Raw genomic sequence first — 15,000 nt, forward strand, 5'->3', positions numbered from 1 at the left:
GAAAAGAAAGAAGCGTTTCAAAGGAACCCAAAGAAAAGAAAAGTTCCGATAAGGCAAATGTTTGTGAAGACCAGGGGAAAGATTCTACCACTTGCCCTGTTGACGATTCCTCTGCCAAGGCCACAGATCCACAAGCAACTGTTTTCATGCCAAGTGAATCTCTTGTAGCAGAGGAAGGCCAGACTGACATTGACAGTTCAACCTTGAAAGAAAGTGTCAGCTCAGATAATGCTGACAGCGAGTAGATTTCGTAACTTTTTGTAGAGGTAATGTTAAAGATTTTAAAAAGATATAAAGTTTAAAGTTCATCATGAATACCCAGTAGCCACACTGTTATTTTTACTTCATGTCTAGATAGTGTGTATTTATCTCTCTCTCTCTCTCTCTCTCTCTCTCTCTCTCTCTCTCTCTCTCTCTCTCTCTCTCTCTCTCTCTCTCTCTCTCTCTCTCTCTCTCTCTCCCTCTCTCCCTCTCTCCCTCTCTCCCTCTCTCCTTCTCTCCTTCTCTCTCTTCTTCCCTCTCTCTCTCTCTCTCTTTCTCTCATTGTCTTTCTGTTTCTCTCTCAATCTTTCTTCCTTTGCTACATACATTTGCACACATATATTTATGCGTGGCTCACACAGCACAGGGAGGGTATAGCACATTATCATGTTATTACCCAAAACAAATCATGACCAAAAATAGGATTTTATAAAGAAATGAGAAAAGATATATCATTGAGACTGATACTTTCTCAAAAACTGTTTGGGCACACACTTATTCTTGCACTTATAGTCATTTGTTAAGTAATTTGAAAAGATTGAGCTGTTTACCGTAGTTGTATCTCAAGAATCAGTATTTTAAGTAATAACAATACACTTTTTAAGTTGACAGCTCCTTAGCATTTATGCATAGTACATACAGGTATGGTATGTGATAATACAAGTAATTAAATATGCAAACTAAGTAAATCACTCTCTGAGCTGAGTTAGATCATTGTAGTGTGAGCCAGTCCAAGATTAGTGTAAAATGCACTCCACAGTATATGAAAATACATAGGCATTTACCTACAAAGCAGAGTACCCTTTATAAAACTTTGACAGAATGATAACACTGAAGTTGTGATATGATTTTTCTATTCCGTCTTTATGTACAGTACATATATGTGGTTTGTACAACTACTTACGTCTGCCATGTAAGCTAAAACTATAACATGATTTTTCCCCTTTATACTGCGAGTGACAAATCAAAGAGCAAGTTTTTTTTTTTGTTTTGTTTTTTCAATGATATAATTGTTAGAGTAAACATACACAGGGTCAGAGTGACACTTTTATAGTACATACACTTTCAGTGAGCACTTTATCAGAAGAAAATTTTAAAAACTAAACCCTTCTTGGTGAAGCACTACTTATCTGTAATGTTATAGCAGATTTAGTATGAATTAGTTTGTTAAACAAGTAACTTAGGATTCCTTTCTGTTATTTGGCCAAAGGTATCCTTTGATATGAAATATATCTTGAAACAGAGTAAAGTGATTTTTAGCTTCATTGCAGAAGAACTTGTAAGATTTGTAAGCTGTGTGTTGTTAATTTGTGATGATTATAACAATTAAGTTGTGTGGTGTTTCTATTAGCTGTATTTATATCTGACAAATGAAAACATTGTTGGCAGTTAATCATATTTAGTCTTTATTTGGATATTTCTTGTTCATTATATGTAGATGGAATGATATACCTTGACAAACATCTAATTAGAAGAGAGATGTTTTGTTTTGTTTTTTATTATAAGAATTTTTAGTGAAAGCATGAGTGCTTTATATTTTTTTCATTAACTTTCTTTCTTGGGACAAAAAGTTAGTCAAAGACAGGTAAGAATTAAAGAAAAACACTGGACTGTTTTATATTTATTGTGCATATGTTATATTCAAATGGAATTGTACAATATATCATATAATTTACAAAACCAGCTTGCCATAGAACATCTTCAAAAAATGTACGAAAGCCAGTCTCCAGAAACTGGTTATAAATATGATACCACATACACTAAGCAGCATTTCCTTCTTTCAAAGGAAGATGTATTTATTTGAAGCCTAATTTGAAAAGTGAATGCCCAGAATAAGACAGGTTTTTGTTGTGTTTGACTTGTGTGCATTAGTGAAAAACAAGATAATATCTAGTCATTTATAACTTAGTATATATATATATATGTATACATAAATATTTAAAAATGCCCAAATAAACTAAAGCTATTATTTATCCAAAAATACACTGCTAGACCTTCAATAAACAAATGTTACCCCCCCAATCCCTTGCCCGTTGTTGTCGTGTGGGGGGCTTAGGAGACGAAGACTGAGACCCAATACAGGGATCTCCCCTGCCTAGGGCCTCAGCCCTCGACTCAACTAATTTTGCATGGTCTTTTTTCTCTCCAGCTTTTGTTTCCGTCTCTTCTCCATCCCCTTCTGCTATCTATTTCCTAAGGTGTGAGAGCCGTGCTGAGAGGATGAAAGGCTGACCTAGTGCCAGTCCTGAACGGCCTGCGGGAACTATGGGCACGGTACTCCTGACTAATCTAGCCCTTACCTTCAGTAGCGAAAGGAGGTGGACCGAATAGGCCTATTTACATAATCCAGGTTCCCCATGACCAGTAATGATAATGTAATCCCTTTATTAGAGGCTATGAGGCTAGCCCCTTTATCAAATAGCCCCAACCCAGGCTCTCCTTTGACCATGGCTCCGAACACTGAAACTACTGCCCACTCCTCAATGCCTACTAGTGCATTACCCACCCAAGCAGAGAATCAATCTCCAGAAGACATTCCTACCCACCCAACTTCCTCAAATTCAACTCCACCCCTGCAACCTTCATCAAACAACCAATCCTCCCTTATTACTACCTTGCAACCTTATTCTCCATCATTCCGTAATACTCCCTCTTCCACACGTCCCCGACTATCCACCACCACCAACCCTACAGATATCTTAAATACTCTGTTTAGCTCAGCTAAATGGGACCGATTTTTCGTGATCCCTGCTACAGCTCCTTACTCAGGCAACACTCTTCTCTTTCAACAATGCCTCCAAAAACAAGTAGGTAGAGTCCCTTTCTATACCAGACGCGATCGCTCCCGTCTGGAAACAGTCAGATCAGAAACTGAATCTATAGCACTGTCAAATTTAACTGATCATTCTGGCAACCCCATTCCTGCAGAACCTCATCCAACCCTTAATACCTGTACCGGAACTGTCTCTCTCTCCCCAGCAAACTGCCCAGTCGATACCAAAGATTGGTCAGACTGTGGAGAAGACTTATTAGGATGCCTCAAAGACCAAGATGTGAAATCAGTACATTGCTACACCATTCCTCCTAAAGGTCAACGAAAGAATCCGACCAATATTGCCAAAATTACCTTCTGTACACATGACCTTCCCTTACGTATCTACATTGGTGGACAATCCCTCCCTGTTCGACCATACCAACCCCCTCCACGTCAATGTCAAAACTGTTGGCGCTTTGGACATCCTGCCAAACATTGCCGTTCCACAGACCGATGCCCCATATGTGCCCAACCTGGTCATAATCGATCAAACTGCTCAGCACAAACACGAACATGTGCTAACTGCGGTGGCCCCCATAATGTATTTTATAGAGGCTGTCCCACTTACAAATTTGAATCTGAGGTAGCAACTCTAAGATACAAAAATGGTCTCACTTTACGTGAAGCCAGACAGGAAGCACGTCGACAAGGTTTCTTTCATACTCCATATTCTAGCAACATCGTTCGCTCAGCCCTTCCCCCTCCACCCAAAAATGTCCCCATTTCCACTTCTACATTCTACATCCCTCAGACCAATTCCTTTGCCACTCTAAACCCAGACACCCCAATCTCAACCACAGCTTCTATCTCAACTACAGCCCCAACACCAACCCCTCTCCCTCCCCGCACTACCCGCAGTAGACAGACTAAACGTTCTAACCCTTCTTCCCCTACAGCACAATCACCTCCACCTACCTATACCTTTGTTCCTGAGACACCAGTCTCTTCTTCCCCCCTCATAAGAAAACCTTTATTCCACAAAACTCTCCAACCAATTCCATTGCAGAAACAATTACCTTCTCACAAAACTCCAATAAACTCCACTGCAGAAACAATGGATGACATTCAAAGCTATATCCTTGAGACACAAAATCCCATAACTCATGCTCCTTCCACACTTGAAGTGGTTACCGATATTCATACCCCTCCTACTAATATTCCCCCTACACCCCTTCCTCCTACTCCCTCCAAACACAACCTAACCCCCTCAATCCCAACCACCACTGATATCCATACTCCCAATACCCATCCTCCTGATATGCATCCCCCTCATACGCACAGCACCCCTACACCCTTTCCTCCTAATTCCTCTCAAGACAACACATCCCCTTCAACTCCAACTATCCATCCTTCTGATATTCATCCTCCTAACACTAATACTCCCCACACATCTACTCCCTCCCAACACAACCCACCCCCTTCAACCCCAACTATAGGCACATTCTCCCTCCCTCCATCCCCTCTATCCTTTGCACTCCCTCCAGGATACACACGAGAATCACTCATGGCACAACAATGCCCTTCTCCAGACTCCCTACCTCCTAATATCCCTCCTTTACACCCCCTAGCTCCTTCCCCTTCAAATTCCCCAACACGTAAATGAGTTATCATTCATAAATCAACTAGGATATAGCTCTCCTACATTGGAATATTCGCGGTTTCCGCTCTCATAGATCAGACCTACGTCATATCCTTGCTTCTTATAATCCATCTATTATCTGCCTCCAAGAGACTTTCCTCACACACCCTCCTATTCCAATTCCTAATTACCATTTTATCTCTTCCCCACACTCCCTTTATGTCTCGTCTATACTTATCCATCATAAAACACCTTATGTCATACCTCCCATACAAACTTCTGTCCCGTGCACAGCTATTCGCATCTTTCTTCGCCGCTGGATCACAGTGATTTCAGTCTACTTCTCCCCATCCCATCCCATTGACTTTACTGCCTTTGAGACTCTAATTTCCCAACTCCAACCACCTTTCCTCATAGTTGGTGATTTCAACTGCCGCCACACTCTGTGGGGTGACTCTACCACCAACTCCCGAGGCCGATCTCTAGAACGCTTCCTCTTCATAAATAACCTAAGTATTCTTAATTCAGATCGTCCCACACACTTTGACATGCGCACACAATCCTTTTCATGCCTTGACCTCTCTCTATGCTCTCCTACTTTACATCTAGATTTCCATTGGTCAGTTCTAGACCACTTCCCCTATGGTGACCACTTCCCAATACTCCTTTCTCCTACTTCATATGTACCACTTCCTAATCCTCCACGCTGGTGCTTTGATAGAGCTGACTGGCATACTTTCACTTCACTCTCTACTATACCTATCCCTCCACCCCCCTTACCGTCCATTTCAGATATGCTACATTGTTTTACAACCACGATCCTAAGAGCTGCCTATACAGCCATTCCTCGAACTTCAAGACCCTATACTTCTAAATGTGTTCCATGGTGGAATTCTGATTGCTCCAAAGCGCTCCGCTTAAAACGAGCAGCCTGGAACAGATATCGCTACAAACGAGGCACCCCTCACCAGCTATCAGCCCTTATTTCCTTTAAAAGAGCATCTGCCCATCTTCGCCGTACAATTAAAAACAGCAAAACAAATAGCTGGCAAAATTATGTTTCCTCAATTACATCTACATCTATTTCAGCTGTTTGGCGACGGATCCATAAACTATCAGGCAAACATCCCCCCCATCCTGCACCCGTCCTCCATATTCGAGATATTCTCATCTCTGAGCCTGTAGAAGTAGCTAATGAACTGGGCAACTATTTCAGCCAGGTCAGTAGTGGCTCTCACCTTTCCCCACACTTTTCTTCCATTAAAACCATCAAGGAACGCACCCCTATTACCTTCACCCTATCCTCTGATGAGTCCTATAATGCTCCTTTTTCTTCTTCTGAACTCAACGCTGCATTACAGTCGTGCCGCAACACTCATGAAGGCCCTGATGGTATTCACTATCGTATGCTCCGACACCCATCTTCCTCTCTATCCTTCCTTTTAACTATTTTCAACCACATATGGATGTCAGGAAATTTTCCTTCTCATTGGCGAGATGCTCTCATCCTACCTTTCTTAAAACCCAATAAATCAGGTACCCTACCCCCAGATTACCGCCCCATAGCTCTAACTAGCTGCTTGTGCAAACTACTAGAACGAATGGTTAACTTCCGTTTAATGTGGTACCTAGAATCTCATAATCTCCTTTCCCCTTCCCAGTTTGGTTTCCGACGTGCCCGAAGTACAGCAGACCCACTTGCCCATTTTGAGACATACATTACATCGGCATTTGCACGCCATGAATCCGTATTAGCCATTTTCTTTGATCTAGAAAAAGCATATGACACCACATGGCGATACCATATCCTCCAACAATTGTCCTCCCTAGGTTTACGTGGAAACATGGGTGTTTTCATTAAATCCTTCCTTTCTAAACGTACTTTACAGGTCAAGATTGCCTCTTCCACTTCATCATCCTTTCCTCAATTCGAAGGCGTCCCACAAGGAAGTGTGCTTAGTACCACTTTATTCCTTCTTGCTGTAAATGATATAGTCTCAGTCCTACCACCAGGAGCCAGAGCATCACTATATGTTGATGACTTAACCATCTATGCATCTGGCACATCCATACCAGATCTCTGTCAATTCCTTCAGTCTGCAATAACATCTGTAACTTCTTGGGCCACCAACCATGGCTTTCGCTTCTCTACCTCTAAATCTTTCCCCATCCTTTTCTCTCGCTTACGTACGGTCCCCAAACCCCCACTCTTCTTATATAATGCTCCACTCCAATACCGGTCTTCTGGCAAATTCCTAGGCGTTATATTTGATTCCAAATTGTCCTGGCGAGACCATATCTTGTATATCAAAGAAAAAGCTCAACGTCGCCTCCGAATCTTACAAACGCTTTCACATATCTCCTGGGGCTCAGATCGCAAAACTCTCCTCCATCTTCATGTTACTTTGATTCTCTCCACTCTAGATTATGGATGCCATATCTACTCCTCTGCCTCAACCTCTCTTCTTGCTCACCTTGATACAGTCCACCACAGCGGGCTCCGCTTAGCCCTAGGCACCTTCCGCTCCTCTCCAGTTGAGAGCCTATATGCTGAATCAGGCATGCCGTCCCTCTCTCGACGTCCCTTACCAAACTAACTATTCCACAATTCTTACTTCATACCTTTACCTCTTCTCCACGTTTACCAACTCCTCTCCCCGTACGCATGAATACCCTCCTCTCCCATTCCCCCTTCCCTCATCTCCGACCTCTCCCACTGTCTGTCCATTCCATTCCTCCATGGCTTATACCTAACCCCTGTATTTGCTCCTCAGTTTTCCCTGACCCATCAAAATCAGATATTCCCCCCTCTATCCTTCTCACTCATTTCCTTGACCATGTCTCCATTCATTCCTCCAACATTCATGTTTACACTGACGGTTCCAAATCCATCTCAGGAGCTGGATTCGCAGTAACATTCCCAAATTGCACTTTCAAATACACCCTCCCTCCTGAATCTAGTGTCCTTACTACAGAACTATATGCACTCCTTTTTGCCTTAAGACGCATATATTCATCCACCTCTTCCTCTTTTACTATTTTTACTGACTCCCGTAATTCTTTAACCCTCATAAAGTCAATGCACTCGACCAACCCCCTTGTCTGTAAGATCCAGAACTGGTTGTTTTATCTATCCACACGTCACAAATCTGTCAGATTTTGCTGGGTACCCAGCCATGTTGGAATCCCTGGCAATGAACAGGCAGATACTCTTGCACGATATGCCGCAATGTCCACATCACCTCAACAACGCTTCTCACATATTCCAGCTACAGATTACTACCCCCACTTTAAGACTTTCTTGTATACCCGATGGCAATCTTTTTGGTCAAGACTCCACAACAATAAATTACATACCGTAAAACCATCAATCTCCTCTTGGTCAGCTCCATTTCACAAAAACAGACGTTGGGAGACGGCCCTCGCACGATTACGTATTGGCCACACTCGCCTAACACGCCTATCTGATGTCACACTCAGACCCGCCCCTATGTCCTCTATGTAACATCCCTCTTTCAGTCCCACACATTCTCTTGTCCTGTCCACGCTTTGATACAGCACGTACCTCTGCTTTTCCACACCTATCCTCCCTTCACCGACCTCCCAACATATCAGACATCCTTACAGAATCTCACAACTTCTGCCTCGACAACCTGTTCTCCTTCCTCAGACACATAAATATCCTTCACTTGATCTAACTCCCTTACCTAAACCACCATAATCTTTTCCCTCATCCTCAACCTCTCAACACTATTCTAGATAGTTGACACATAACTATCACCTGACATTACTTTACTATACTTTCCTATAGTGCTATATGACCTTAGATGTCTAGCACATTTATCTTAACCATTCACCATTAACCATTAAACAAATGTTAACATTGAAAGAAATGAAGATGATAATAATAATAATAATAATAATAATAATAACAATAATAATGATAATAACAATGTCACTAATATAAATTATGATAATAATTTATCATTATTATAATAATGATAATAGTTAATTGTAACAATAGTAATAATAATGATAAAAACTGATATTTTAGCAACAACCATTAAATAATTACAAAATGTAAATTCATGATTCTTTAAATCCAGTACTAAAGATATCCAAATCCACTGATGATTTGATATAGAAAGATACTCAACAGGCTTGTTAAAAATTCCAAAGGGAAGAAAACCAAACAAAAAATAAACAAAAGCATACACAATGTAACAGACAATGAAAAATGCAATATAAAAAAATCTATTGTTACTCTACACACTCAACACAATTCTTAGCCATTCAATAAATTACTCTACAACTCAAAAATAATTTCTAAAGACATCCAACATCACTTCATAAAGTCAAAACCCATTTAAAATACCAACTCATACCAGCTGAAGATTCAACCTTTCGGAAATATACTGCCACACCTTCAAAACTGGCATGTTAAGAATCCTGTCTGGAGCGTATGGGCAAATGGGGAAGGAGACTGCACACTGTCCACTGACTGACCCAAACCCTTCTCTTGCTGAGGAAATATAACGCCACATGAGGGAGTCTGATGTGGTTTTCACGGGGCCATGGTTGAGCCTGTGTAAAGGAGGGGAAGGGATATGTGTTAATAATGAGGAAATTGCATATGGCACTATATGATAATGGTACACACACACACACACACACATACACACACACACACACAATAATCATACCAATAATGATAATGATGATGATATGATGATGATAAAAATGATGATAATGATACCGATGATAATAATAATGATGATGCGAAGATTATCATGATTATGACAATGACCAACAGCCACGAACACTTCACCTCAGCTCCTTCATGAAGATCTCCCCGATGGGCGAAAAACTGTCTGGATCAGCAGCCAATTCGCAAAGGAGTCGCTCTTGGCAGGACATAGTAGGAAGCTGTAAAGAAAATGAAAAATGAGTTGTAGAACAATATCATTATATACACATATCCATGCATATATACATGTATACGTACATTCATTCATAGGTAGATACACACATACATACACATAAATACCCATACATATGCACAGGTACATGTACAAAAAGTATGGAAGAGAATTAATATCTTCACTGAGCAAGAGGATAGTAATGATATGACAATTAGATGTTTGTGTGTAATAATGATAATAATAATAACAATAATAATAATAATAATAACAGTAACAATAACAATAATAATTATCATTATTATAATGACGATATTATTCTTATCATCTAATGATAGTAACATTGTCATTATCATCATTAATATTTTCATTATTATCATTATTTCTTGTCATTAATATTTTCATTATCTTTACCATTAGCATTATTAATTTCATTATCATTATTGTTATCATTATCAACATCAACACTGTAAAGCTATTACTTAGAAATATTGGCATTTATGTAAAAGGTACAAATGACATATCTGGTTGACTATATTTTGGTTCTCTGCATCAACCTCGCGGAGGCGTTTCCTAGACTGACGCAGGTCCAGAAGGTGGGCACGATGTGTAGCGGATGTTTCGCTGTTTCTGGCGACCTCTTTTGCTAAAAACTCTCTCCCATTTTCTATGGAGTGGATTTTTAGCCGATTTAGCGCATCGGGACATGAGGTATAGTTTGATAATTTCAAATGCACAAGTTTTTGTTGTTGTTGTTCTTTATATCTTCACTAATAACGACTCCTCACCGATTCACTTCAGAAGCGCGACTGGAATATTGAATTTGACTTTTAATTCCGTTCAGAAACTCGTTCACATGATTCATGGAATCCTGTAGCAACATGTTTGCCCTGATTTGTGTACGATTGCCAATAAGTCACTCACACATTCATAGACCTTCGCGTGTGGAACATTATCCTTACTAACCATTGTTACGAATAACAATGTGCCGAGAACGGTTCCTTCAGGGTCACCGCAAATAAATTCAATCAATTCGGATGGTTACTTGCTCGATCAAGGAGATTCATTTCTCCCAGCCGTCGCGAAAATCCAGGAAAATCATTTCCTTGATTAAGGTGGTGTGATCGATGAGGTCGAATGCCATCCGCAGGTCGATGGGGACGGAGGTCCCGTTCTCTCGTTTGTCTGCTTTTGAGGTGGTGTAATAACAGTCAGCCAGGCAGTAGAAGGTGGAGCTTCCTTTGATGTTTCCGAACTGATGATGATCAAATTGGAGATAAATGCCTTTCACAGTTCCGTAGCAATTACTCTCCCGAGGATTTTGCACAGGAGAGATGAGATGTGATTTTGCACAGGAGAGATGAAATGTGATTTTGCACAGGGGAGGTGCACATGTGAGCGAGATCAGGGACGACAGATGGACTCTGAGGCGTCGAGAGAATTTGATGGCATTATTCTAGGGACATGAACTGTTCAGTTCAGTGAGATTCGCCAAGATTCTCACTTGTAGAGCAGTCTCAACAGATCCATTAACACTGAATTGTCGGGGATGGTTCGTTTCCATAGGACAGGAACCACGCCCTCAGCGTGAGAGGTGTTGCAGATATCACAAAAAGAGCGTGGGGGAGCTCGAGAGCAAACTCCCACAATAATCTTGGAGGATGTCGTCAGAGCCATGAAATTTACTTTTGCTGCCCTCTTTATGTTAGTATACATCGCTCTCCCTTAAATTTGCTTGAAGGGGGCGGAAGAGTAACTGCTGTGCACTCGCAACTGTGTTATGCAGTGGTGGGAGTAGCTCGTTGGTTTTAGCAGAATTATTACTGATGCTTGCAGCGATCTCGTGCGATCCGGCAGTTTCGTGGATTTGAAACAGGTACGAGTAATGCCGCTTCTCTTGTCGCCAATTATATTCATATATTTTGTGACTGTATCGTCGTTTGTGGTTTGCTTCATAAATTTTGACAATATTTTTAACAACCTAAGGCAGCAAGCAAGGTGAATGTTAGTGAGTGTTCTGCCGGATTTCGCTACACTTGGCGCTTTTGTTGACGAGTCCTGCTGGAGGCTGCGACGGTAAGAAGTTAGAAAGCCTCTCACAGAGATAGGGAAGGAATCTGCCGTTAAAAACTCGTCAGCAGAAATTACCCTCTAATTGAATCGGTAAAACTGGAATATGAATGACTCATTTTCGTTTTGAATTCATCTACATCTTCTAGTTCAGGGAAGTTAATTGACAGTAATAATCGGGAAAGTTCTTTCTTGTAACCAGTGGTGTTGATTGGCGCTACGAGAGTGTGGAGCAAAATATATTTGTACACGTGCGTGTGTGTGTGTGTGTGTGTGTGTGTGTATGTGTGTGTGTGTGTGTGTGTGTGTGTGTCCCTCCGTCGTCCGCAACCGAAGTCCTCTCACCTCGAGATGAGTAAAATAGGCACTAAGCCTTCCCAACTGCTCTTCGTAGGCAGGCTCCCACAGCAGGTCGTCGGGAATCTCCTCCCCTTCTGCCGGCGTCAGGAACTGCAGGGAGCGGCCGTTCACAGAAGCCAGGGTCGGTAGGGCCAAGGAGACGGGCATGTTGAGCAGAAAACCTGTGGGAGGCGATTGAACAAGCAGAGAAATTAATGAACATGTCAGGGAGTGAGTATGAGGGAGATAGGAACGTACGTAAACTTACGCACACACATGTAACAGAGAGGGAGAGAGGAGAGAGAGAAAGAGAGCGAGCATTAACGGAAGAAAGAAAGCACGCGGAATAAGAAATAGAATGTAAATGGAAAGAGCGAGAGAAGGGACGGGTAATATTTATGTTTGTGTGTGTGTATGCATATATATATACATATATATATGTATATATATATATATATATATATATATATATATATATATATATATACCTGTATGTGTGTGTCTATATATATATATACATATATACATGTATATATATATATATATATATATATATATATATATATATATATATATATATGCATATGTTTATATATATAAATATATATATATATATGCATATATATATATATCTATGTTTATAGATATATATACATGTATATATATATATACATGTATATATATATATATATATATATATATATATATATATATATATGCATATGTTTATATATATATAAATATATATATATATATATATATATATATATATATATGCATATATATATATATGTATGTTTATATATATATATATATATATATATATATATATATATATGCGTGTATGTGTGTGTGTCTATATATGTATGTATATATAATATGTATATTAGTTTATGTAATATATATATACTTATATGTATATATATATATTGTTACGTAACCCTCTCCTTCTGGAGCCCAATGAGGGGGCGCTCTTTCCAGGTAGACAGGTCACGCACACAGACAGGTTCACCAGTACTGAGTGCCTTGAAACAAATCACTACCTGTCAGGATGCTGCACTCATTTACTTCCTGTCTTACTGGGCTCGGTGAGCAGCCTCTTACGAGTGTTCACGCTGAATAACATTGTCGGGGATGTTTAAAATGCTGGCAGGTAGCATTCCACAGTTTACTTGTACTAATGTCCTTACATCGTAGTACTACAGTCACTCAATATATACAAACTGATTCGGCACGTTATATCAACCTTTGCACAACACTCTTCCTTCACAGGCACTCTTACTTCAGTGTATAATGCAATACAGGTTGCAGATAACAGCTAGGGCATGCTCGCTCTCTAGGATCTCTTCTCGAACAGCCCGACCCTCCCCTCCGGGAGTGGCGGGCAGCCAATCACACAACGGCGCGTTTTGGCGGGCTTTTCGTCGCCACGAACACAAACACAATTGTATTGTTATAATATGCCTTTTTGTAACAATATATATGTATATGCATACACACACACATGTATACATATATATACAGATAGATAGATAGATTATATTATATATATTACATATATACATATTTATATATGTGTGTATACATATATATATATACATATATATATACACACATGTATATATATATACAAATGTATGCATAGGTTATATGTATATATATATAGATAGATAGATTTAGATATATATGTATGTATGTATGTATATACATATATATATATATATATATATATATATATATATATATATATATGTGTGTGTGTGTGTGTGTGTGTGTGTGTGTGTGTGTGTGTGTGTGTGTGTATGTGTGTGTGTGTGTGTGTGTGTGTGTACATATATACATGTAAACACACACATACACACACACGTACACACAAATACACACAGACATACATACACTTACAGACAAACAAGCAAACATAAAGAATTCATGTATTAACAAAATCCTCAATGGAGATCAATCACCAAACCAGACTTCCTCCACACACACACACACACACACACACACACACACACACACACACACACACACACACACACACACACACACACACACACACGTACGCACGCACACGCACATACACACATACACACACACAACAGTAACAACAGCAGAAAAACACAACAAAAACAAACCAAATATCCACAAAACACGAAACTTACCGAGTGTAATAGGCGCTTCCGGATTAATAAACAAGTATCTCTTTTCTCTCCCTCCATGGACACCGCTGAGCACCGCCGCGGCGAAGAAAACGGGAAGAAACCCAAACAAACGCATTTTCTTTACCTGTGAAAGAAAACGGATGTTAGGTCTAAGAAGGATATGGTTGTGGTGATGGTGGTGGGGTGGTGGTGATGATAATGATGATAGAATGACGTTGATAGCATTAATATTATTGGTAATAATAGTAATGGCAAAGATGATCTTGAAATGATAACGATAATCATTATTTTTATTATATCGATATATGTTTCTAGAGCAAACCAGTTTATGACTATCTTTAGATTTTTTAAAAAGAGACTGATAATACATGGATAGCGAGAAAACATTATGTTTCCTCTACTCTACGATATCAGGATACGAACCAGTTAGAATACAGCCATAGCGGGAAAAGGTTTCTAGATCCAGTGAGAGAGAGGAAATTACGGTACAGGATTAGAGGCATCAGTCATTTGGACAAAACGAGGATTCAGAATACAGTTTGTGCATAAATGAAGATGACCCAGATTGGATTCAGTCTCCAGGCAGTTAATGGGATGAGACGAAGACACTTGGGGTTGGATACAGTATCCAGTCAGGTTGTGAGAGAAACAAAAGACTGCCTAGGTGTAATGCAGTCTCCTGTCGCTGAATTTGAAGAAAGAAAGACGACCCAACTCCCAAGGTCTCCAATCAGTCACTGGGGAGAAACGAAGACGACCTAGATTGGACACAGGCTCCACTTATTTAACGGGAAGAAGTGAAGAAGGTTGCATGCAGTCTCCAAACAGTCACGGACTGCGCCGAAAACGACCCAG

The 15,000-nt window shown here is 40.1% G+C and overlaps 2 protein-coding genes across 5 annotated transcripts in view; one reads left to right on the top strand and one right to left on the bottom strand.

Annotated features, from left to right (window-relative positions):
* LOC113802466 (mucin-2-like) overlaps positions 1-4,695 on the top strand; it is a 14,929-nt gene extending 10,234 nt beyond the window's left edge. For 2 of the 4 annotated variants that reach the window (XM_070116600.1, XM_070116599.1), the window contains one exon: positions 1-4,695. This exon is cut by the window's left edge and continues 115 nt beyond it. In XM_070116600.1, coding sequence (XP_069972701.1) covers positions 2,619-4,679 — 2,061 coding nt within the window. In that variant the 5' untranslated portion in view covers positions 1-2,618 and the 3' untranslated portion in view covers positions 4,680-4,695. The other 2 variants (XM_070116603.1, XM_070116602.1) reach the window with 1 other exon arrangement.
* Positions 4,696-8,908: 4,213 nt separating this feature from the next.
* LOC138859984 (uncharacterized) overlaps positions 8,909-15,000 on the bottom strand; it is a 7,900-nt gene continuing 1,808 nt past the window's right edge. The window contains exons 2-5 of the mRNA XM_070116605.1: positions 14,146-14,269; positions 11,990-12,165; positions 9,484-9,581; positions 8,909-9,239 (exon numbers count right to left, since the gene is read on the bottom strand). Of these exons, the coding sequence (XP_069972706.1) occupies positions 9,035-9,239; positions 9,484-9,581; positions 11,990-12,165; positions 14,146-14,269 (603 nt within the window). The 3' untranslated portion in view covers positions 8,909-9,034. The remainder of the gene's footprint in view (positions 9,240-9,483; positions 9,582-11,989; positions 12,166-14,145; positions 14,270-15,000) is intronic.

The sequence above is a fragment of the Penaeus vannamei genome, chromosome 39, assembly GCF_042767895.1.
Source record: "Penaeus vannamei isolate JL-2024 chromosome 39, ASM4276789v1, whole genome shotgun sequence".
Taxonomy (NCBI): domain Eukaryota; kingdom Metazoa; phylum Arthropoda; class Malacostraca; order Decapoda; family Penaeidae; genus Penaeus; species Penaeus vannamei.